Raw genomic sequence first — 25,083 nt, 5'->3', positions numbered from 1 at the left:
AGTACAGTAAAGCTATTTTGCAAGCATGGCACGAATTTTTAACATCCTCGGCAAATGGAAGGGTGTAATAAGGGTGTTTGGACATCCATATGACTCCACGAGGCACGAAGCTTCACAGAGGGCACTCCGAGTCGGATATTACAGCGACGGAAATAAAGAAAGGCGATTGGTTGCATTTGCTATGCTCTCTATGTGTGCGCACCGATATTGATTAGGAGACAAGAATTCCTAAGTATGGCCCCAAGGTTATGACGTCATGAGCACGCCAACGTATCGGACCAACTGCTTCTTCAAGCACGCTATAATTACACACATCCTCTTGACGCCGTTGACTTTGCGCCAAGGTACGATGTTTCCTTATCGCTGTGTGCCGTCCCGACTGACACCGTACTTTCCAAATTAGCTGTTTCTTTACCTGCTTGTTCAAATAATTAAATAGTTCATGCTTTTTATTCATTTAGCGGTTAAGGTTTCTTATTTTGTTAGTTTGTTCATCGAGGTCGAATAAAAACCGTGCCAAGCCAGCGTGTGTAAAGATACCCCCCCCCCCTAAAAAAAATGCTGCCGCGTGTATGAGAGCGTCAGATTGATCTATCGATTGTTTATCAGTGCAGGTTCACGATGGGGGATCGAGAGAAACTGGCCAAGTCGATATTGCCTCCGAGTTTGCCTGCGCGTTTGAATGCTGAACTGAATATTTGCTGCGTGCCTTCAAGTTTGGAAGGTGGAAGCTCTTGAGCATGTTGATGCAGAATGCGATGCCCAAAATGTCCTGCAGAATCCAGCCGTACGTGTCATTGCGTCGAAGCAGGAACCAGGCGACGGCGACCGACAACGCGAACGCCAGCAGCGCCACCTGCCTGACCTCCATGGGCGTCTGGAAGCAGGTAGGGAACTTACTGGGCACCCTGAAAGAAACGTGTGAGTATAATTTACAGCGAATGAGTAAAACTGCAGCTGCGATGGTTCAGGATAGGAGCAGAAAAAGCAGTTAGGTAACACAGAGAATGCCGCTGTTCATTATGTTGAAATATCTATACGCTCCTTCACAGACGAGTGTACACTTCGATTATTTAGAGACTGTGCTTTTGATTCGCATGCTATACGTAAGCGCTCTCGTTGTGCCCTTTTTTTCCCTGTCGTCTTAGCGCACTTAATACGTATATCAGTATGAACCACTACCGGTGCCTTTCCGTTTTGCCGCTATACGGTCAAGCACATGAATAGCATACATGACGGTGGGAAATCCGTACACCTTGCAGAAACACACGATCGTGAGGTCACGAGAAGTGCCCACGCTAGCCCAACAGAAAGCGGGGTAACTTAAACGCTTGGCCGTTATTTTACACTGCATAGGCTGACCCGACAGACGAGGGTTCAATCCCGGTCACGGTGGTCGCATTTCTATGGAGGCGAAATGCTAGAGGCCCGTGTACTTAGATTTAGGTGCCCGTTAAACAATCCCCAGAGCTCTAAATCTCCAGAGCCCTCCACAGCAGCGTATAACATAATCGTGTCGTGGTTTTGGCAAGTGAAACACCAGATAATAAACTGCATTGACTTTCGCCACAATTCGTCCGCAATGCCTTGACTAGAGATATAATGAGCGATAATAACCGTGCTTTTTTTCCGTCGTTATCAGCAGCGCTGTTTATTACCCTAAGCGACCTACCGTGCTCCCACAGGCTCGAGTGCCTGCACGCACTACTACAGAATGGCACAGAATTTCGTAACATTGACAAGATACGCAAGTTCACAAAAGGTTCGCGCTTGTTCTGTGGCGAAAGATACTTGTCAAGTCGTAATGTACGCCGTGGCCCACGTGATTTGTGGCGTACCTAGGAAGAGTGCAGTTAAGATTGAGCATATTTTTCATGCATAATATGCCCATAACATATTTTAGCATGCATGGTTACGAGAGCCCATACTACGAGTCGGTGCGTGCGCGTCCCAGATTGTAGTATTTATTTTACTTCCATTTTACCGCAGGGCTCGTAGCTTTTCCCACCTAGTACTGTGCAGTCTATACCCGCACGGTGGTCTAGTGGTTACGGTGCTCGACTGCTGACCCGAAGGTCGCGGGAGCGAATCCCGGCCGCGGCGGCCACATTTTCGATGGAGCCGAAAATGCTTGATGCCCGTATACTTAGATTTAGGAGCACGTTAAAGAACCCCAGGTGGTCGCAATTTCCGGAGCCCTCCACTACGGCGCCCCTCATAACCATATCGTGGGTTTGGGACGTTAAACCCCAACAATTAAAAAGAAAAAAAAAGAGGTACTGTGTAGTCTATGTGTAAGAGCAATGTGGGAACTATCGACGGATAATGTTTGGCGGTGCCAATGAAATTATATCTGGTTTGTTCTTGCTGCCTGCTTTAAACTATCTGTTATCCTGAACATGCAGGAGTCTGGTATAAAGACGTGCATAAGGAGCAAGAATAATGAGGCCATATATACGAACGTCCGCACTTTGCAACATTGGCATTATATTAATTTATCCGTCACTAATTACGACATCTAGAAAGGAAGAAAGAACGGATGGGAGTAGCGGAAAATGTTACCACGGTGCGTAGCGTTTCTACCAAAATGCATTTAATTAGGATTAGCTTTTATTGGGATTAACATCTTCGGAGCGAAATGTTTAGTGGAACAACACATTCAATTTCCCTGGCAGCCGTAACATGTACAGAGAAATTTTTTTACACGGGGAGCGCTCCTCAGTTTTTCATATCATGACTGGGCTCGCAATTCACTAGTTCACATGTACAGGCGTGAGCAAAAAGTGTGCAGACCACGGTATCGCGTGCCAGAAGGCATCAACGCGCCATCTAGCGACGTGACGCCTGCTGCGGTGCGCGTGCGCGTCCCGTCGTATCAGTTGGCCTCTCACGTCGCTGTCCGACGCGGTTACGGCGCTCGTAGCCTAAGCGACAACTAGGTGTCGTTTTCTTGGCTCCATCGAATTTGTGCCGTTCTTTTACGTAGCGGCTGCGACGGGGCCGGTTCAAGCGCCAAGTCGCGTCGTTTTTCACACCATTTGATTAGCCTAACTAAGCATAGCTAGCATCGCACAACCTGATGAAGCCAAGCACACAAGATTAAGTTTTCTCAGCCCAGCTTGCCATTGTCGGGTTAAGCCAAGTTAAACTTAAATGAGCCTAGTTAAGTCAACGTGCAGCCGAAACTAATCAAACCTAGTTGAGCACGGTATCACGTAATAAAGTCGGGCGTAAGTAGGTTTAATTAAGCCCAGTCGAGCTTGCTGTTTTCATGTTAAGCGAAGTTAAGCTTAGATGAGCCCAGATGAGTCAAGGTAAGTATAGCCAAATCTAATTGAGCATAGTTGATCATGCTATCCCTTAATTTAGCCTAGCAAAATTAGCCTAAATAAGGCAAACCTAATCACGGCCAATTAATCCAAGTCGACTTCCCCATGAGCCCAAAGAAACCAAGCCCAGGAAGGTAATAATTACTTCTTACCGACTCCACACTAATTAAGATCGTTTAAGTCTAAATAATGTTAGTTAAGACGAATACTTTTATGCCTGATTGATTAGCCTGATATTCAACCAAACACACCCTAGATCCTGGAATTTCACGTGACATAATTAGGCTAATTATGCATAGCTAAGCTAATTAGGCAGCGCCAAGGTAAGTATAGATAAATCTGATTAAGCATGGTTGATCATTGTTGAGAGAAAGTGCTTAAGCATGCGAATGTTTGAGGTAAGCATGTAGGGTTTCCCCTACATGCTTACCTCAAAGAGGATAACCTTGTTAGGGAGATTTGCTAACTCGGTGTGCGGCATACGCGCTACTTTTTGCTGCTCTTTGTCGACTTCCTGCTTGTTACGGCAGTTGAGATACGTGTCGTCTGCAGCGAGTTCCGTCAGGCTTGTTTCGTCCTTCAGATGTAGTGACGAAGGCGCCGGAGAAGCGCCGTTGGGAGGTGAGAGATCGCGCGCTTGGCGAGGCGGTGGCGTTCTCTCTTGTGTGGCGCGGGTGTCAGCCACATGTTTCCGAAGCCGTGTTCGCACGCCCTGTCTTTTTAGAATGAATACTTACCAACTAGCTCAGCTCTCTGTTGTTCTAAGACAGATCCCTGTAACTCCGCTCGTACATGACGGATACTAAAAATGTTTCGAAGTCATTCGATGATTACTTGGGAATGTGTAGCAGGGCCCCTTAAAGGATCGGCAAGCTGTACACGGTACATGCAGACGATCACCACGTACTTTGACGTTCCCACGTGGATCCGGTTGACGGCAGGTTCCAGGCAGGAGACCAGAGCGGCTGTCGATGCTAACGCAAAAAGGACGACGATGAAGTAGACTGCGGGCGAATTAAATTGTACGAGTAAAGTGTGAATATTGCTCTGACAGCGTTTTATCGTGCTTCACAGAGTATTACTGGAAACGCTTATCCGAAACGCCAACGATCGTGTACGCACTTTTTGTATGCACTGATAGACATTTTCAGACTATTGATGTGTGTTAGGCGTGAAGTAGGAGTAGCGTAACCTGAAAAAAAAAAGTCCAGTCTCGCGTCGTTAGATTTGGCAACCATCGGGAATTATTAAATTGGTACCTTCGTGGCCAAGACGATACGAGCCTTGGATTAAGAATTCTTCTTGCCTATGAAAACAGATTTTTTTTAATTCGCTATTTTTCTTTCGCTTTTAAACTCTTCTATCCTGCTGTCGCTATTTCGCAACATACCGAACCGGGGCTCATGAACCGAAATGCGATACTTAAGTTGGGAGAAACGTTGATAGTGAAGTCATGTGCGGTCATTCACGGAAAGCGCCCCATATTGGGGCCCATTTATTATTAAGAAAACAACGCTTTCCGCACCACTGTGCTACCAACGAAAGGCAAAACTCCGACAGAAGAAAGAAAAATGGCGCAGCTGCATTCATTGAGGTGTACAATACGAAGTAGCGATCGATTCAATACAGAGTACTTGTCCCAGAGCGTCACAAGGTGCGAGGAAGTTTGTCTGCCGAGCATGAGTCTGTTTATGAAGCGCGAGAACACTTCAATATAAGAGCCCGTAAAGACCCCATAAAGACCCCATAAAGTGGACGGGAGGATGACCGCCGTCGTAGCTCAGAGGTACAGCATCGGACGCGTTATTCGAAGGTCGCAGCTTTGGTCCCTGCCGGCGGCAAGTTATCTTTTCGTCCACTTTACTTTCTTCACACTTGTATTCTAAATACTACAGATAACACCACGTATATTTTCCTTGGTGTTATTGTCTGTTAGTTCTCATTAATATTGCGTGTAACAAAGAAAAACGAGCCCTTAAGAGTCCCCTCCATTCGTTCATTCAATATGAGAGCGGTGTCTTTTGCTCGATATATTTGGGGCGTTAAACCCCAACAATTATTATTATTATTGTTATTATTATTATTATTATTATTATTATTATTATTATTTTGCCCATATTTGTTTTAAATAGGTGGTGTGGTAGCAATTTGGGTTGTCGTTACCATGTTCTCGGATTGCATACAACTATTGTAACGTTTAGCAGTAAGAAGCCTCACTATAAGTGATAAGTGCCTGAAAAACCGGCGAGTCTTGCCGTCCGCGATAGCAGGGTCTTTAATGTGAAGAGCGGGAAAAAAAGCTACCCTTCAGAACTCGCATCTCAGGCCCCGGAGCGTGTTAAACTAAATGCAGCTTCACTACTGTGAAACCTGAGGAAGTGCCTAGCAGTAATGAAAGCAGTTTCGCCCAGCAGTAATGAAAGCGATTCGCCGCTTTGATTATTTTTCCTGAAGCAATCCTGTGTACACCGTGAAATGATCAGTGGTTTCACCCAGCAGTGATGAAAGCGATACGCCGCTTTGATTATTTTTCCTGAAGCAATCCTGTGTACACCGTGAAATGTTCAGTGGTTTCGCCCAGCAGTAATGAAAGCGATACGCCGCTTTGATTATTTTTCCTGAAGCAATCCTGTGTACACCGTGAAATGTTCAGTGGTTTCACCCAGCAGTAATGAAAGCGATAGGCCGCTTTGATTATTTTTCCTGAAGCAATCCTGTGTACACCGTGAAATGTTCAGTGGTTTCGCCCAGCAGTAATCAAAGCGATACGCCGCTTTGATTATTTTTCCTGAAGCAATCCTGTGTACACCGTGAAATGTTCAGTGGTTTCGCCCAGCAGTAATCAAAGCGATACGCCGCTTTGATTATTTTTCCTGAAGCAATCCTGTGTACACCGTGAAATGTTCAGTGGTTTCGCCCAGCAGTAATCAAAGCGATACGCCGCTTTGATTATTTTTCCTGAAGCAATTCTGTGTACACCGTGAAATGTTCAGTGGTTTCGCCCAGCAGTAATCAAAGCGATACGCCGCTTTATTTTTCCTGAAGCAATCCTGTGTACACCGTGAAATGTTCAGTGGTTTCGCCCAGCAGTAATCAAAGCGATACGCCGCTTTGATTATTTTTCCTGAAGCAATCCTGTGTACACCGTGAAATGTTCAGTGGTTTCGCCCAGCAGTAATCAAAGCGATACGCCGCTTTCATTATTTTTCCTGAAGTAATCATGTGTACACCGTGAAACGTTCAGTGGTTTCGCCCAGCAGTAATCAAAGCGATACGCCGCTTTGATTATTTTTCCTGAAGCAATCCTGTGTACACCGTGAAATGTTCAGTGGTTTCGCCCAGCAGTAATCAAAGCGATACGCCGCTTTGATTATTTTTCCTGAAGCAATCCTGTGTACACCGTGAAATGTTCAGTGGTTTCGCCCAGCAGTAATCAAAGCGATAGGCCGCTTTGATTATTTTTCCTGAAGCAATCCTGTGTACACCGTGAAATGTTCAGTGGTTTCGCCCAGCAGTAATGAAAGCGATAGGCCGCTTTGATTATTTTTCCTGAAGTAATCATGTGTACACCGTGAAATGTTCAGTGGTTTCACCCAGCAGTAATGAAAGCGATAGGCCGCTTTGATTATTTTTCCTGAAGTAATCATGTGTACACCGTGAAATGTTCAGTGGTTTCACCCAGCAGTAATGAAAGCGATAGGCCGCTTTGATTATTTTTCCTGAAGCAATCCTGTGTACACCGTGAAATGTTCAGTGGTTTCGCCCAGCAGTAATCAAAGCGATAGGCCGCTTTGATTATTTTTCCTGAAGCAATCCTGTGTACACCGTGAAATGTTCAGTGGTTTCGCCCAGCAGTAATCAAAGCGATACGCCGCTTTGATTATTTTTCCTGAAGCAATCCTGTGTACACCGTGAAATGTTCAGTGGTTTCACCCAGCAGTAATGAAAGCGATAGGCCGCTTTGATTATTTTTCCTGAAGTAATCATGTGTACACCGTGAAATGTTCAGTGGTTTCACCCAGCAGTAATGAAAGCGATAGGCCGCTTTGATTATTTTTCCTGAAGCAATCCTGTGTACACCGTGAAATGTTCAGTGGTTTCGCCCAGCAGTAATCAAAGCGATGGGCCGCTTTGATTATTTTTCCTGAAGCAATCCTGTGTACACCGTGAAATGTTCAGTGGTTTCGCCCAGCAGTAATCAAAGCGATACGCCGCTTTGATTATTTTTCCTGAAGCAATCCTGTGTACACCGTGAAATGTTCAGTGGTTTCGCCCAGCAGTAATCAAAGCGATACGCCGCTTTGATTATTTTTCCTGAAGCAATTCTGTGTACACCGTGAAATGTTCAGTGGTTTCGCCCAGCAGTAATCAAAGCGATACGCCGCTTTATTTTTCCTGAAGCAATCCTGTGTACACCGTGAAATGTTCAGTGGTTTCGCCCAGCAGTAATCAAAGCGATACGCCGCTTTGATTATTTTTCCTGAAGCAATTCTGTGTACACCGTGAAATGTTCAGTGGTTTCGCCCAGCAGTAATCAAAGCGATACGCCGCTTTATTTTTTCCTGAAGCAATCCTGTGTACACCGTGAAATGTTCAGTGGTTTCGCCCAGCAGTAATCAAAGCGATACGCCGCTTTGATTATTTTTCCTGAAGCAATCCTGTGTACACCGTGAAATGTTCAGTGGTTTCGCCCAGCAGTAATCAAAGCGATACGCCGCTTTGATTATTTTTCCTTTTTCCGTTTTTCGTTCTTTTTTATTTGTCTATTTTTAATTATTTTTATGTTTTCATAATCTATTTATTTTTTATTTTTATTTATTTTTTCTTTTTTATTCTTATTTATGTATATTTTTATTTTTTTGTTTATTTTTCTATCCCTATGGGACAGCGCCATCTAGTATATCGTCACCCAAATGCAGTTTGCATGCATTATACTGTTCGGGAGATACTGCCGCGGTTACACCTGACATGGGACAAGGTTAGACTAAAAGGAGCTACGCCCCTAAAAAAAAAAAAGTCGCCGTGGGGGAGCAGGGGGCGCTTGCTTGGCATTTTACGGCACTCTACTATAGCAGAGCCCTAAGCTGTACGAAGTGTTTAGAGAAATTTATTGTCACAGACGGTTAACATCAATAACAATTCAACGCAACATTTGCTTGCTAGACATACGTGTACGAGAATGACAATACAAACTTCAGTTACATGGAAACAATAAGTACAAAGATACTGGAAGGAGAAAGGTCTCGCAGAGAGGCTTGTCATGCACCGCACCAATAATTAAACGTAACCTCCAAACTAATACGAGGTATTAATTGTCTTCTTCCCTAAAGATTTAACAGGCCATCTTAAGCTTACGTTACCGGGACATCTCTCTTGCAAAGTTGTTGATATTTGGCATTGGTCTTTTATTTAAAATAACTAAATTCTCGAATATTTTTTTTTTGCCAGCAGCCTAAATCTTATTATAGCTTAAATCAATATTTTAACTGATACCACAGGTTCCTTATACGGGACTCAGATGCAGTAAAAAAATTTGTTTTGGTTCTTTTAATTAAGGTGAAAGCCTTAGATGCCTCATCAAATGCGTAATGTGACCGTCGGTGGCGTCGGCGTCAACATGAATGATGCAGAAAATCATGCGACGACGTTGCAGATCGCCATAATTTGTGGTGTTACTATGACGTCGTCACATTACATTGTCACGTGGTCAAAGGTGGGCCGATCCCGGAGGCGCTGCAATATCGCATGAGGTGCAGAGAACTTGCAAGCCTCCTATCCTAGAGGCAATGCAAAACCATGTTAAGGGGGGACGCGGGGATGAAATCGCCAAAATAGCCAAAAAATTAAATTTTTGGAAAACACTCGTTTTAGCATCTGTGGTCACCCATTGACGCAGTATCTAAACGATCCCGCTGAAAACGCGCTCTAAGTGCTCGAAAAAAATAATTTTGTAAGTGAGGTAGCGAAGCTTCCATAGAAGTTCATACTGAAATATTGGCAGCGCAAACTAACGGGACACAGAAGGCGAACACAAACAAGCGCAGCTTCCGTACTTCTGCTTCCATAGAAGTCCATACGTTCAGATAATAGCGGCTCATCAGCTGCTCATGGGGCTTAGCGCCAACGTGTGAGGAGGGAACACTTCCGGCGGAACAAAAAATAAATCGAATGTGACGCAGTATCCGGGAAGCAAGTTACGTCCTTTTGTTGGAATTAGCGTGAAGTTTGATCTAAAAGTAGTTTTTGTAGGCCCCTGAACGCAAAGGACTCGCGCTTAGGCGAGCCGGCGAGTCGTTGTCGAGTGCGCTTCAAGTAAACGCCAGCTAAACTAATATCGATTCATGACTAGACAGTGGTGTCTAAGCGTACGGCCGTTTAATTCGCCTTTGTTTTACTTTGAAACTTATTCTTGGAACTTTTATTCGGCGTTTGTGGCATATTCACAGAGGGATTAAAGCAAGCAGCAGCGTAGCTCTCATATATGCAGCGTTGCTGATTTGCTTCGCACATACGCAGGTTCCTTAAAGCATATTGCTTGTGCACTTCAATTCGAACAAGAAGAAATGACGCCTACTCACTTCAAAATTAGGACATTTCAGTTTCATTCGATGGACATAATAACGCAATTTTATTACACTGCACACAATGAGCATCGTTTCCAAGTGTGGTAATAAGTACAAAAAGTGCGCGGACACTACGTGCATTATTTTTTGCCTTGCGCTTCGATAAATTACCGCTACACACATGCGAATTGTAGCGCGATAGATAACTTAGCGATCGGCTCACCGATAACAGGAATAACACTAGTCCCTGCGTGTTCGGGAAGGAAACCGGGCCGCAGGAATACTGATTCACGAAAATCCAGCGAGCACAGTACTCCAAACCGCTGCCCCGGTTTCTTATCTAGAAGGCACGGGTCGCCAGGCGTACGTATGTCGCGAACGCATCCTTGCTCAGCACATCGTTTCCGCGGACACTGAGGCAAGCGCTGGGCGTTAAGTGTTATCCGCACCGTACCGTTGCCCGTTGGACACTGTACTCAACACTTTCACCAACGATGAAACGCACCTCACAAGCCCGCGCACAGCAAAAATTGGGTTCTCACCGCAATAATTCCGAGAACGCATGGAAGTGCGGAACACGTGAAGGGGCGTGTCGTCTCAGACGAACTTTACGAGCGCGCCTTTCCATGCCCACACACGGGCTGCACTGAATAATAATAACTTGCTCCTCTCTTCAGAAAGCGCTAAGAAAAAGATGTTTGCTAATAATTAAGCGCCATCATAAATTCTTTGCATATTGCACCTACATAATATTGCTGAGGAAATAAATATGTGATTTCTGAAACATAAGAATTGCGTCGCCCTTGAATAAAACTTAGTTTTTAGCTATTAGTGTTTGTTCCCTCCACGTCTAGTCGCGCTTCAATCGCAGTATTCATAACTCCCCTTGCTGATGTCCCTGGCAATCGGTTCTGAACCGCTTTTCCTGCCGCCGAGCACCGCCATCTTGGCGTCGTTTCAAAGCTCAAAGCTCCGCATTTCCGTTGCCGCCCTTCTCGCTCACGATCACCGCATAGAAAAAGCGCAAACAACAAAAAAAAAATGTAGGAGGGCCTTCTCACGAACCTTGCAATGTACGCGGCGCTGCTATTGGCGGAGCGCGCGACGCTGTTCAGAGGAGCTTTTTTATTGGTTGTTGCCACGGCGACGGCCGCTGTGTTTACGAGCGATTGCTCGCTGCTTGATCACTCCGCGGCCGTAAGCACGTAAATCGCCGCTCTTCGAAAGGTTACGCGTGTACGGGAGGCAAAGCGCAAGCCTCTTTATCCCTTACAAAAATGGATTTAGACAGTGTATAGAGTGTCTGTAGACTTCTTGTAGACGAGTTCGCCTTTATGTACATTTATTTTGCCTAAAGAAAATCTTTCGATAATCTATAGACAAAAGTTTATAAATGGCCTGTTATTTTTTGTCTAATTGCGTTCTATAGATTGTCTGTAAACAAAAGTTTTAAAAAGCATATGTTTCTTTCTTTCTATTGTTAGTCTATATACACTCTATAGTCAAAAGTTAAGTTGATGAAGTTTGTTTTTTGTCTAATCCCAGTTTATAGATTGTCTATAAACAAAAGTTGATAAATTAGTGTTATTTCCTATTGTAAACGCCCAGTCTATAGATTGTCTAAAGACAGGAGTTAAAGTGGAGTTGTTAAATTTTTTTTGTTGAATTATAAGGTTTTTCATTGAAACTTTATGAGACGTGTGTACTTCATGCATTTTTGCTACCTTTTTTTTAATTTGACATCTAAGTATACCCTCCTTATTGCACTATTGGGCCCTATAGCTGTAAGGTATGTTAAAAAAGAACTAAGGGGGCTCGTTAATTAATTGAACCACCATGTGAAATTGAGCAGGAATGCGTTTTTTTATATCTCATTAACACATTCTGGCGCACATGGCCCATATATATTTCCCCTCGTAACTCGCATGCTCACATTAGAACTAAAGATGTCTCCAGTAAGTATGTCGCACTCTATTCGCGGCGAGATCGACCTATAGGTGGCAGCACCGTCACCCCGCTAGTGTGGATACTGGTTTCTTGTGGTGTGTGTAGAAGTGCACGGTGCTTCTGTTTTCACATCGTGATTTTGTGTTCCGTACCCGCAGAAAACTCTTCGTTATCGATGGTGAGGTTTTGTTCGGTGCCACAATGCCGCACATACTGCACAGAGCCAGGGATGAGCTTCCATTTTTATCCCACCGACGCGGAACGTCGCCGGCTGTGGCTCGATCGTTAGGCTTCGTAACGGCAGGACGCCTTCCAAGTACGCGATGGTGTGCAGCAAGCACTTCGACGACGGTGCATTCAAGCATTCGCAGAGGAGAAAGAATGGTGAGTAGTCAGCGATAACTTCGCTAATGTGTGCATTTATATACTTGTTGCTGCTGTGCACTACGAACGTGAAGACGGTCGCTGTAAGCGAACGCTCGGGGAAGCTCCCCCGTGCTTTGATTTTCCTACACTTCCGCAGGAAAATTAAGCGAGAATCAATCGAGAAAGAAGAAAATTAATTCATGGAATTTATTCTGTGTCATTCAAGTACCGTCTGCGCTGTGAATGCAAAGTTTGTTCGCGCTTGGCTATGAGTGTTTAAACGAGAGTCCCAGAGCCTCATTTGTAGTTCGCGCATGTTACGTTGTGTTTACACGGCCGCGAGAACTGTTCTCAGTATTCCGCAGGGCAAGTACGTGCACCGAAACGCGGCAAGCGTGTATGCATGATCTGGTGCATAGTAAAGGGTATCGTTTTATGAGCCCTCACACGCCACGTAAGCGATGAAAATGCGCGAGCGAGTTTATCGCCACTGCTTGTCTTGATGAATATATTTTTCTCGCTCACTCTCTTTCTTCTAAGGGTTTTCGCGGAAGAGATTGAGGCCTGACGCAATTCCGACACTGAACTTGCCACAGCGCAAATTTGACAGGCATAAGCTACCTCGCAAGTACACGGGTGTCTTTGTATACATTTCGCCACAAGTTATAATTGCGCAAGGCAACTCAGTTTGGCGATTTCCGTGTCATTCTATTTTCTGTTCTGTTTAGGGGACAATTTAAGTACCGAAGTGTCAGACGTGACTTGACAGAAATATTTCTCTGCAGTGGGACCACGACCGTACACAACTAAAGCTCGTCGCGTAACCTATAAACGACAGTCCCGAAGTTATACACCTAACCACAACACGCAAGTGCATGAGAGCCTTTTTTTTAACCACCGAGCTGCTAAAAGGCTATATTCACATGACATTTAATACTTCTCATCTTCAGGACAACGCCAAGTGCACTTCGCAATGCGCTTGAACCACAGAGCGGCACCTACAGTGATATGACTCTCGTGAACGGACGGTACGACGACCACATACAGCACTCTCGACAAGTGCACTCACTGATCTTATTACAGTACATATACAACCGATCAAGGCCAAATGCTTCTTTATATGTTGTTAGGCATACGTACGAGCGGTTAAAGTTGCACCAACGCAACGGAACAAACCGCCTTTTGAGCCCCTGCATGACGTACGCGCACGTGCAAACACAACGCGGCTAGCAGACGACGCATGGAGCAATCCACACTAGGCGCGCTTCAGCCAGTAACCGCCAGGCGGCGACTCCGCTCGATCTCGCGGCCAATAGCTCACCTAAAGTCCCTAGATTTGTAAAGAACAGGGAAAAATCTAGGGATTTTAAGCTCACCGACTGGATGTACTGCAAGGACTGTGTGGTTCTTTGCGCCTTCGTTGCTACAATGCAAAGAGCAATGTATTTCGTGGAATACTGGAAAGCGCAGCTTTGAAACGGGACGATGGGCAAACAGTGAACACAGTACAACAGCTCTTTTTCAAGACACAAATAGCAGGGCCCACTGCAGTGCTTCCATTTTTGTTACTATTCAATATACAGTATTTCGCCATTCTTTTCCTATACGAACAATCTTGCCAAGAAACGAATTTTGTTGAAACCATTTTGTGAATTAGTTATGACCCTTTCGCTAGCTCATTATATTTGTTCATTTTCACGACATTTTCAGAAGGTAATATGTTAATTATGATGTTCTTCAACAAATATGCATTTTTTTGTTTTCATTACGACGACGTGCAATGTAATTTTAAATCGCGTTTCAGTAAGCGATTTCAAATTGATAATGTGTATATACACATGCTTACATCTGCCGCTTAGAATATAATAATTTAAATTAACAGGGAACATCAATAAGAAAGAAGTTGCAGCTGAATCACCCTAAGGGTGAGGCATGGATGGTGACACTGGCTCGGTGCAAATTCCAAAGAGATATCACTCGGCCCCGCGGACACTTTTTGTCAAAGGCTCAAGTTTTCCACATGCCTGTGATCGTACACACGGACACAGCCGTGAGGGCAACAGCTGTTACAGATAGGAGTAAAAACGGACCGTTCGTGTACATATCCTGTACACGAACGGTCCACGAACGGTATGTTTAAACAGCAAGCCCTGGAAATAGAATTGAAGAATCGCTCAGACGAGGCCTCCCCACTAAGGAGTTGCTTTTTCGTTCAGGCACTGCCGTGAATCGTGAAGGCACGCGAGCGAACACGATAAGGAAGGGGAGAAAAGCGAGAACCGGTGCCGCAAACGAACGGAAGAGGGCGCGCAGCTGCAACTCAGTTTCAAATCGCTCGCTGAGTGAGAGCCAGTCAGTTCAAACCAGGGGGCGCACTGACGTTTAGGCCGTTCCGGCTGTTGAGGCATTTAAGTACAGTGTACTAGTCTAGAACACTGTAATTTAAGGGTCGTTGAAAAAGAAGTTCTCGCAGCGCAGTGTGTAATGCCGAAATAGGTTTGTTGCGCGCATGTATTTTTACCGCGTTGATTAATATTAGTGCCGGTATCGTCGCTGGAAGTCGTGGAATGGACGCGTACTTACACCGCGTGTCGGGACGGACGCATCGTTGTTTGACATGGAATCGTTGACGGCCATGTGTTGTCATATAGTTTCATACGGAGGAAAACGGTGGACGGTATCGCATGGATCGGGCGAGCATAGACTGGGACCAACTGGGACGTACCGACTGCGTTGTCGGCACGTCGTGTCATCTGTTGCCGGGACGGTAATAAAGCGACAGCGATGTAAGCCATAGCGCTTCATCATCAAAACGCTTGCTAATTATCAGACGACGCGCGAGTGCCGCTTTACCGGCTTTACTTCGAAGACGATCTGCCGACGCTTGCTCTCGCGCCGCTCCGCCGAGACCCGAGCTTCGTGCGCGTGCGTTCCTGGTCCCGTTTAATGTCACCACTAGCTGGAGAGCGTTCTGGTTTCGCTTAAAAATTAATAATGTGAGAAAATGCGTCTGCGGTATAGTTTGGCGCGAAGTCGCCGTCAGCTTCGAACTCATGAGAAGGCGTCGGCTCTGCGGCGCGTTTGCTGTTTATCGTACAAGATGAATCTTTCGGCGTTAGTATACTTGACATGGGTGATCGCAAAGCTCCATCAAACTAATACACCACTATTTAGACCACCTGATGGCACGTTTCGCAGCCGTAAAAGTAGCGATACAGTCCAACACGCCCAATGTTTACATGCAGCCTGGTGTACTTGCGTTCCAGAGGGCCGTACAAAAGCGTCTGCGGTAAATGATAGAGGGTAATAAACTTCCTAAATCAGGCAAAATTAAAAAGTAGAGGCCGAAAAGATTGCCTCCTGGCAAGGACACCAATTATTACTGTTCTGGCACACTTTAGCATAGGGTCAAATGCAACCAAAACTTTCTTGTCCACTTTCTCAAAAGAGCGTTTTGTGCCTGCCACTTCGCTTGTGGAAAGCATAGCACAACTATGGCTACACCGATTTTTATGCTCTTTGATTTATTGTAATCCATAGACACTGCTGTACTTCAACAGAGTCTTGAAATTTTCGTATAGGCTTTTATTTGTTTTTATTTCATAATTACTGCATGGCACAATTAGCTGAGACACAGTCATTTGCATGTAATGTTCAGCAGAAAATTATTAGGGCTATAAAAAATCTAGAACTCTATTTAAGTACAAACAGTATGTGAGCAAAGATGAAAAAATAGTTCCTGCCTGCTAGCATGTTTGATCACTGTGCCAGGTTTTATACAAATTTAAACTTGTTTTTCAAGATGATTTGTAGTGTGTGCGCCAAATTTCATCAACCTAGGCCTAGAAACTAATAAGTCATAAACGATTTCCGCGTCCCCTCTTAAGTGCAGAGAGCTTTCGACGGGTTGGGGGGGGGGGGGGGGAGAGCAGGAGGTTCAATGCAATTGACTCCTGCTCTCAACAAAAACAAAAGAAGATGACAAAGAAAACAAAAAGAAGATGGCTTTTGTTTTTGAGTCGTGTTAGGTGAAAGCATAATGAACCGCCCGATTTTTCTAATGTAGGCATCTCCTGTTCATACCTGCATCCGAATACGAAGCTTTTCCATTTGAAGGGGCGTTCGTTCATGTGTCGAAGCGAAACGCGTAGAACTATCCCCTCTATTATTCGCCCAAACTAGGACCAAGTCAATCAGCGAGCTTATTTCAGCGAACTTATTGGCTAGTTCGTGGTGGCGTCGCTAGTTCTCCTATACTCCATTTCTACGGCAACGATGACAATAAATTGGCGATATCTTACCGAGGTATCGATAAAAGTAGTACAGCATGAGTAGCATGACGCTCATGTGCATGACGAACATGACGACCAGCTTGGGAGAGAGGGGTACCGTAAACTCCTCCTCCATCTCAACCATGCTCTCCGTGAAGTCCGACGGCTCCGCTGGGACGCCCACCGACACGGATGCCTTCCTGCGTTGCAGTGAATCGGAGATGCATCGTTCATCTCATCTTTACATAATATCTTTTCACAAAACCAGCTCGCTCATGGGCTTGCCGGTGGGATTAGCAACTGAGCGCCGGTGGTTGCCTGGACGTACCTGCCCAAAGCGACCGAGGCACACTTTTGCAAGGAAACTGTCAAGCAGCACTACAAGAACCTTCGGCATTCGTTACAGAGTCTACTGCCACCACACCCGTCCCTCTCCACTTCCCAAACACACACTCTCAGAGCCTTTCCATTCAATACTCTAACACTTCAGCATGCCTATCTTTTCTTTTTTATCGCTACTGCTCCGACCCTTTGCGTCTCAGTGGACCATCTACGTACGCAAATGTAGAACACGTCTTTTTCTCATGCGCCAACGCCATGCCGTCCCCTACTTATCCTAACCCCCGAACTGCCTACTGGAGGGTGGCTAGCGAAGGCGACCTTCGCCGACCATCTGCCCGTGGTCCTCCTGGCAGAGGAATATCTATAGGTCTCAGTCTAACATTAAAAAAAAAAAAAAAACTAATCTGTCTTAACTAAGGTCTGAATCTGATGTCGACGTTGTAAAGCCACCTTTTTCCTTACGGTGAACTAAAAATCTTCTGCGCTTTTCTTCACACCAATACGGTAAGCCACTTTTGCTCAGCTTTAGCGCTTTGAACCCCAGCGCCGCCGGAAGATGGGCGTTCGCTACAGTTCTCGCTGGGTAAATAAATTACATTGGCGTTCTCTCACACTGCGCTCAATGAACCAATATAGCGGTCGAAGCGACCTCCTGAAGGGAAGAGCTGCTTTCGCTTACATCGACACCTGCGTCGCACGTCAAGCTATTGATAATAATAATATCTCGGGTTTTACGTGCCAAACCCACGACATTGATTATGAGGCAAGCCGTAGTGGAGGGATCCGGGAATTTCGACCATCTGGCGTTCTTTAACGTGCTCCAAAATCTAAGGACACGGGCCTCTAGCATTTCACATCGATCGAAATGTCACCACCGCGGCCGGGATCGAACCCGCCACCTTCAGGTCAGCTGCCGAGCACCGTAACCACTGCACCACCGTGGCGGACAAGTCAGACTATTGAGTCGTTGGTGATATTTAACACGGAGCACTGCTACAAGTGTAGTTTGCATAAAAGATTGACTTGATCGTTTTACCGTGTTCACAGCTTCGTCAAGTGACCGGACAGCAAACGAACTGAAGTGTCCTTCGCTCTGAAGCTCATGTTTAGCGCACTTCAGCTCTTTTAAGCACGTTACCTCCAAATATATTTTGTAATACAAATGTCGCCCTCCGTACTGCTATAATGTACACGGGTGTTCGCTTTAATCTAAAGAGATCGCAGCAACATCCTCCACATATATTTAGTGCATGAATAGTGCCAAGCAGAAATGCATTTCTGTAGTTTGTTCTTAGATTGCGAAGTAAAATGATGCGCTGCTTAGATGAACTGAAACGAAAGTCAGAAGAACACGAAACGGACAAGGACCTTGCTACCTGTTAGTGCGCAAGGTCCTTGTCCGTTTCGTGTTCTTCTATCTTTCGTCTCAGTTCATCTGTGCAGTGCATCATTTCACTTCGCAACGCCATACCAACTAGCCCCAGTGGAAGCACTAGTAAACGTTGTTCTCGGCAGCCAACAGCGGGCTGCTCGTATACCCGAGTGCGAGCTGCGCTCTAACCGCGAAGAGACTGCGCGGAAAAAGGATCTCTCCCTGGAGCGGCCGTGTTCTCTTACACCAGCGTTTCGTAGAGTTACGCGAGCTCGGATCCAAAAGAATCAGCTGCCAGCGTCCCTTCGTGTAACTATACAATTTGTTGCTATCACATTCATTGCTTAGCCTTTTGCGGTGAAACTGACTTTATTAGTTGTTACATACCTGCGTGTTCAGGGCGAAATTAGGCGCCAATGAACCAGGCAATGCTAATTCCCCACTTTGTTCGAGCTTGAGTTTTCCAGTCCACAATTTATTTCCACACATCTGCAGCACGTACATACTATCAGTGACTTAGATAATAATACCTGGGGTTTTACGTGCCAAAACCATGATATGATTACGAGGCACGACGTAGTGGAGGGCTCCGGAAATTTCGACCATCGGGGTTTCTTCGACGTGCACTGACGTCACAGTACACGGACTTCTAGCATTTCGCCTCCATCGAAATGCGACCGCCGCGACCGGGATTGAAACCGCGACTTTCGGGACAGCAGCCGAGCACCACGGCCACTGTACCAGCGAGGAGGACTAGGTCACTAATATAAGCGAGTTCAAGAAACATAAATATAATACGGAAATAGATCGAGCGTCCTATAATGCAAATGTTGTGGGTTTAGTACCCAGTGGTAGCAAGTTGCGTTATTGCCCAATTTCGTTTCCCTTCTCATAAATATTATAATTAAATTAAATCTACAAAAAGTTTTTGAAGACAGTTTCATGCATCACTGGTGGACTTTCCTTTTTATGTTCATGGTTTCAATGTCATCTGGCTTCTGTAATCGAAAAACGTAATTGAAAACTCGCCTTCTTTGCTTTTTTTTTTTCGTACTTGAGGAATTCTTTTAGGAAGAAGCACGGCTATGTGAATCTTGAGCTTTGTTTAAAATAAAAACAGAACAGTGGTGAGATCACTGAACAATGCTCCAAAATCACAAGACATTCTGGTGCTTACTTCTTTCTGTCCGGTTCGCTTGGCCTCCGCAGACTCTTACTGATCTTCTTAGGCCTCTTGAGTGCTGAAGGACAGGAGGGCTTTGGAAAGTACCTGCGCGGAGAAAATCGATTGGTTGACCTGTCTGCCATTATGACTTCGAAGACGCGCCGCTTCGTTTGAGCGCAGTGTGTTTTTCGTTCAAAGCCATTCTTGTCATCTTCTTTGCCATAACAAGGACTTGCACGTGTTCGTATAAGCGCCGTGATTACTTAGCGGCTACGACTTTGCGAGACTAAACCATGTCAAAGCCACGGGCAGAATTTTGCCGCGGCAGCCGCATTAAATGGTGGGGACATCAAAAGTGCCCATTTACTTACATTTTTGTCAACATGGAAGTACCCTGCGCTGTTGAAACGAATGGGGAATAACTCACCACGGCTGTAAATCTATTATTTAGCTTCAAACTAATACGAAAGTGACAAATCGGTTCTTTGGAAGCCGGCCATAGGGACGAAAGTTCATGAAGGTGATAAATTCAATCCTGCTCTGCAAATTGCTAGCATCCTGGTTCGCTGAGATGGCAAAGTGACTGTACCGGATATGATTTGTTCTCTGGTTTGAATTCCGGAGGAGGATGAATTTATCGTCACGTGGGACGCTTTCTTTCCAACGTATCCGTGTTAGATTTCTTGTAGCTTTTTGCTACTAACGGTTGGATGCCATTTTTTTTTACCTTGAAGGGTACAGAAACCGAAGCCGCTTCTTCAGAACCTCACTTTTCGCGAACATTTGAGCGCAGGAACACAGGGGTTAATTAAGGAAAATCGCTAAATTGATCGACCGGTCATTGCAGGCAAACAACCGCGTCGGGTGCAACATGCGATGAAAATTTATTCTAACGGTTGGACCGAAAGGCATGGATAATAAAAAAGTGGTAATGCACACAAAAGTTCGGAGGTTTTTTTTCGCGGTGCAATTATTTCGCATGCCTGCAATCACGGCATCACATATCACTGCTAATACGTCGGAGCTCCAGTCCGCACCATATTGATCAACAATACGAGCTAATAGAAGACTCCCGTGAAAGAGGTCCACCAGAAGTCGGGAATGTATACTGTAACGAACGAAAATAATATTGGTCGGCTTTTCCGACATGGATGGCAGTCGACTGTTTGGTATGGTATGAAGATAGGTAGAATAAGAATGTTGCGCGCGCGTACTGTTTGTGGCCTGACAGAAAGCTTCAAACGGCAGTAAGGGGAAGCTCACGATCCCACCCGTGTCTTGCTACAGTTGAATGGCTTTTGTGTCAGCTATTTTGAAACCACATTTAAGAGAATTCACATGACGTACATAGACACACTCTATTCAACCTCCACTGCATCATTATTCACCTGATACGCTGCGCACTAAAGACAACTATTATGGCACAGTGAAAACCAATATGGTTTGTAGGTTCCGTGCCACTGGTCAGCCATTCGAGTAATTTACCAAGCTGCGGGCACTGGTTCAGCTCATCTCAGGACATTAACTAACCGCCAGTTGGTTATCGTTGACATAATCATGACGTTCAGCATTTGTAGCGCTTAAATTGATTAACCTTTCAGAATAATGGCCGCATATGGGGACTTGTCTAGACGCGTTGTTAGTGGATCATTTCGCGCTGAAAAACTAATGAGTGAACTCGAATAGAATGTGTCTTTTCTTCACATTGCTCGTTACAGATTTCCCATTCTACTCTGCACTGCAGTGTCGGTAACCCCCCCCGACTTTGTTCCACTTCTTTCGTTCGAAGCTGAAAGCTCTTCTCGTAAAATGTATACTTGTATCTGCATGCCACCAGAGTTCACCGCGGATGATACGGGATGGGAGCCAAATGGATGCAAATGTACGCATGCGCGGAAGGTAGTCAGTGACGGCAGTCTTCCCCTTATTTTCATTGAACGAATGAACGGCTTAGATGATAGACTGATGATCGGCAGGGCAAGATAAATGTTGAGCCTCGCAAGTAACATGTGTACTCACTGTTCGTACTGGGAGATGCCTGACCAGTAGGAGCCTACCATGACCGTGGCGACAGCGATTAGCCAGATGACCAGGAAACTCCAGTCCAGGGACGTAGAACGCGTGAATAGCTTGGCCATGACGGTGCTGTTTGCCTGCTTCTCTTCATATTGCTGTGCGATGCGAAAGGGACGCAGAGAGGATACCACCTTGACATCGCATGCCTTGGTCCCTCTGGTACACTCTTGCACAGCGTGCTTTAGTCGCCCGTTAAAACTCATTGATTCCCTGTTGTCACATATGCTAGACGGTTTAAGTACCAAATGTTCCATAGGTCTCTGCAGCGCGCGTTCCCACGTCTAGGACGCGCCTTATAGGATTGAAAAGCCTGTCTTAACCGATTACGAGAAACTGTGTGTAGCGTCTTCTCTACTTTCTTTGTTTCATTTTATCGTTTAATGGGTGGCCTCGCTATTCAGTTCTAAGACTAAATTTGGTAGACTGGCAGGGACTACGTGTCAGACACTTCTATAAGATTGCAGCTTCTTCCTCCTCGGATTTTACACATTTATTAGACATAGACTTCCAACACATGATTAGATTAAACGTATAACACGTGACGTGGATTACTTGTTACGTGCGCGATTGCTTTTGGTACCAGTGATGCCAACTTCACAGTGTTCAGCTCACACTTTCTGTGCCAACGGAAGGTAGGCAGCACTACTACTCACGGCTATCAGCTGCCCCGTTGAATTCCTGACAAAAGCGACGATTATGTCCAGCTTCTTTATGGTGGTGGTCGTATCCTTTACCTGGAATATGCGCGAAACAACGAGTTACATGAACCTACGCTATACTGACTTGCGAAACTTATGGCAGCGCCAAACACTGAAGGACTTTTTATAACGTTTTCGTTAGTCCTCACGGTGTCTGTGGCGGTTCAACTTTAAAGTGCCCCTAAACCACCCAAAGGTCGAAATTTAGTTATGGTGTTGCAGTTGTGCACGAGTCTTGAACAAACACGTAGCCGGGAGAATTTTTTCGAATCGTCGGCTTGTCGCTCCTCCTGGCCAAGTGCCCCTCCGTACCGTTCGAGGAGCAAGAGCGGTGAGCGCGCGTACCTGCGAGCAGGCAATCGGTTTTTTTTTTGTTCCCGACATGACCAGACGCGAGTGGTGACGTCACGGCCAACGCTGGGGATACCTAAAGGTCCCAAGAAGACAAGGAATTATTATTTTTTTATTTTGTGGTGCGCCCGCGGCTCGTAGCGCTTCCGCGTTTGGCGTTGTCGATCGTGATGAAATGTTAACATTGTCGTTGGCTATTTAGGGGCACTTTACTATCGCTTTTACACGGAAAATAGGAGATGAGTCTCATGCTCAGGACTTGAAAAGCTAAGGCAAGGAGTACTTGCATAGGGCACCATACCTGACATTTCTTTGATACGAGAACATCGAAACTTTCCTAGTCGACAATGGTCTTATCTAACATAAAGTTACGCGGGCGCGCTTCTAATGCACGTTTTGCAACACAGCCTTACCGGTCGCTTCTCGTTGTAAGTCATGACAATGGCTGCCGCCTTTGCGCTCTTGGCCTTCTGGATGATGTCGTCGTTGGAGGTGTTGTCGCAGTGCTCCATGAGCACCACCTTGCCCTCGAAGCTACGCCGCTCGTAGTCGCACTCGGTGTCATTCAGGACGTTCACAAGCGGGCGGTATTCCTGCAGATGCAACGCAGAATATTGTCCGCTTATTGGTTCCTTTCGTATGAAAGAAGATTCCATACGAAGATCTACGCGATGCGCTAATCTAAACAACGGGAACCTCGTAATCCAGATTGTTAGCAGTAAGAAGTTGTTCCCCAATGCCCATTAACAAAAAAAGGACATTGAATTTTTGTTGTGAAACCACAAATCAAAAGACCACCGGTCGCTGCTCCCTAAATGTGCTGCTTTTCTCAGATAAGCGTTTCCCCTCAGATAACTACACGTGCGCCGCATATTTGTGTTCCCTATTTGCCTTGAACGATTCATTTGTGCAGCGTACACGTATATCTCTAACCATTCGTAATCTCTGGTTTTGGGATTACCAATCGTTCAAGATTGAGCTGTTCGCCGCTAAAATGAGTCGTTCAAGACAATCAGCCGTCAGACACATGCCACACACGTGTGGTTATGTATTGCACGTGAATTAATTGTTGCTCCAGGGTCAGTTTTATGGAGGCCCGGCTGTGGGGCAAGTCATGGTGGTTGAGTAACACGTTTGCGCTTCTTGGTCTACTTTTCTCTGCTGGAACTAGCCTCACTGTCCTTTGATGCGATGCATCCGTTGCAGCACCTGAACTGGAATTCACGCTTAAGTGGCGAACCTTTTCCGCTCACCTTTGTTTTCGCCTATAACAGCTGTTACGTCTTACCAAAGGCACCCACTTGCTCGGTGAATATCTGTACTTGCTCTGAACATGTCGGAATAGCTTTTACAGAGCAAGAGCTCTACTACTCTCGGCACAGTGACAAGGACTTTAATAGTCCCGAGGAAAATGATGAACGGAGGCCTAGGGCTCCCCATCAAGTCAGTGGCTCTACCCAGGACGGAACAGGGAGGCGGTGACTCTCGGTAACGGCCCAGGCCATCTGGACAGTCTGTAGTTGTAGTGATGTCCTAACTTCGAAAAGCTTCATCCAACTTCATCTTATTGTGCAGACCGGAGGCCACATTGAATGGGCACATTCAGAGCGTATGATCAAGAGAGCAGGACTCGTAGATGGTCTCGGTAGAGACGACCTGCTGACACGAGGTAGCGAGACTCAGTTAGAGGTTCCCATCTTCTGTCCTTATGAGGGCCTCCCAGGCGCCCTTGTGAAGAAACTGGTAATAGCTTTTAAAAAGATGGCGGGGGTGAGGGGGGGGGAGGGTTCTAAAGATTTCAATAGCACATGATTCGATATTGCCGAAGTATTTAGGTCACAGTCATTAGTGATGAACCTACGAGTCGGAATGTAATATAAGTCAATATGTGCTAGGAAACGTGGACTGCGTGCCACGCGGAGGCGCTGACGCTCGAGACATCACCGCGCCATGCTTTTCGTGGTAGTTGCTGCTATCGCTCGACAAGCTTGGTTTAACCGTGTTCGACGGCGTAATTTTTTTTGGGGCTCGTGTGATTGATAAAAGATGAGACGAAACGCGTGTTTCGAATGCTTAGACAAGCCAAGTGCAGCGGGTTGGTGTTGGTTTGGATAAACACGAAATCGCTTGTAGAAGTGAACGCGAGCGTGCAAGGAAAGCGAGACGCGATGCAACTCAACAACCAGCAAATGGGCGCTCACTTCGCCCCACTGCAGCGGCTGTTAGTGCCGAGATCGAAGCCGCGAGTCCAGGCCACGACGGGCAGTGTTGCACCTACATCTTCACTTGGACACATGTGTCGGTACGACGTACGAACCGCCTGCGGCAGCGTTACTGTCAATCGCGACCGCGGCAAGGCAGTAAGGGCGCGTTCACACTGAGACATTCGGCGGCGAGAGCGCGCGGAATCCGCTTCGGCGGCAGTGAGATCCGCCGGAAAAACCCTTTCCGCGTCGATCGGTCCTGGACCGATTTTTGCGGCAGCTGCCGCCGGATTCCCTCACCGCGAACCAATCGGAACGCGAGTAGAACATTCGAAAAATGGCGGCGTGCTTGTGATATTGCAGTCGTCGAAGCCCGCAGCAACAGCGAAGTCTTTCGTA

General features: G+C 45.9%; 1 protein-coding gene across 1 annotated transcript; it reads right to left on the bottom strand.

The window, feature by feature from the left end:
• Positions 1-616: 616 nt before the first annotated feature.
• On the bottom strand, positions 617-21,626 carry LOC119391674 (signal peptide peptidase-like 2A). The gene is made up of 5 exons (XM_037659339.2): positions 21,375-21,626; positions 19,368-19,460; positions 16,507-16,676; positions 4,237-4,333; positions 617-908 (listed from the first exon to the last, which is right to left on the bottom strand). Exons 1-5 carry the CDS (start codon positions 21,491-21,493, stop codon positions 617-619), a joined length of 771 nt encoding a protein of 256 aa, XP_037515267.2. The 5' UTR covers positions 21,494-21,626.
• Between the last annotated feature and the right edge of the window lie 3,457 nt (positions 21,627-25,083).

Source organism: Rhipicephalus sanguineus, chromosome 4 (genome assembly GCF_013339695.2).
Source record: "Rhipicephalus sanguineus isolate Rsan-2018 chromosome 4, BIME_Rsan_1.4, whole genome shotgun sequence".
In the NCBI taxonomy this organism is placed as follows: Eukaryota; Metazoa; Arthropoda; class Arachnida; order Ixodida; family Ixodidae; genus Rhipicephalus; species Rhipicephalus sanguineus.
Note: the sequence above shows the minus strand (reverse complement) of the source record. Positions and strands in the feature narration are given on the sequence as shown.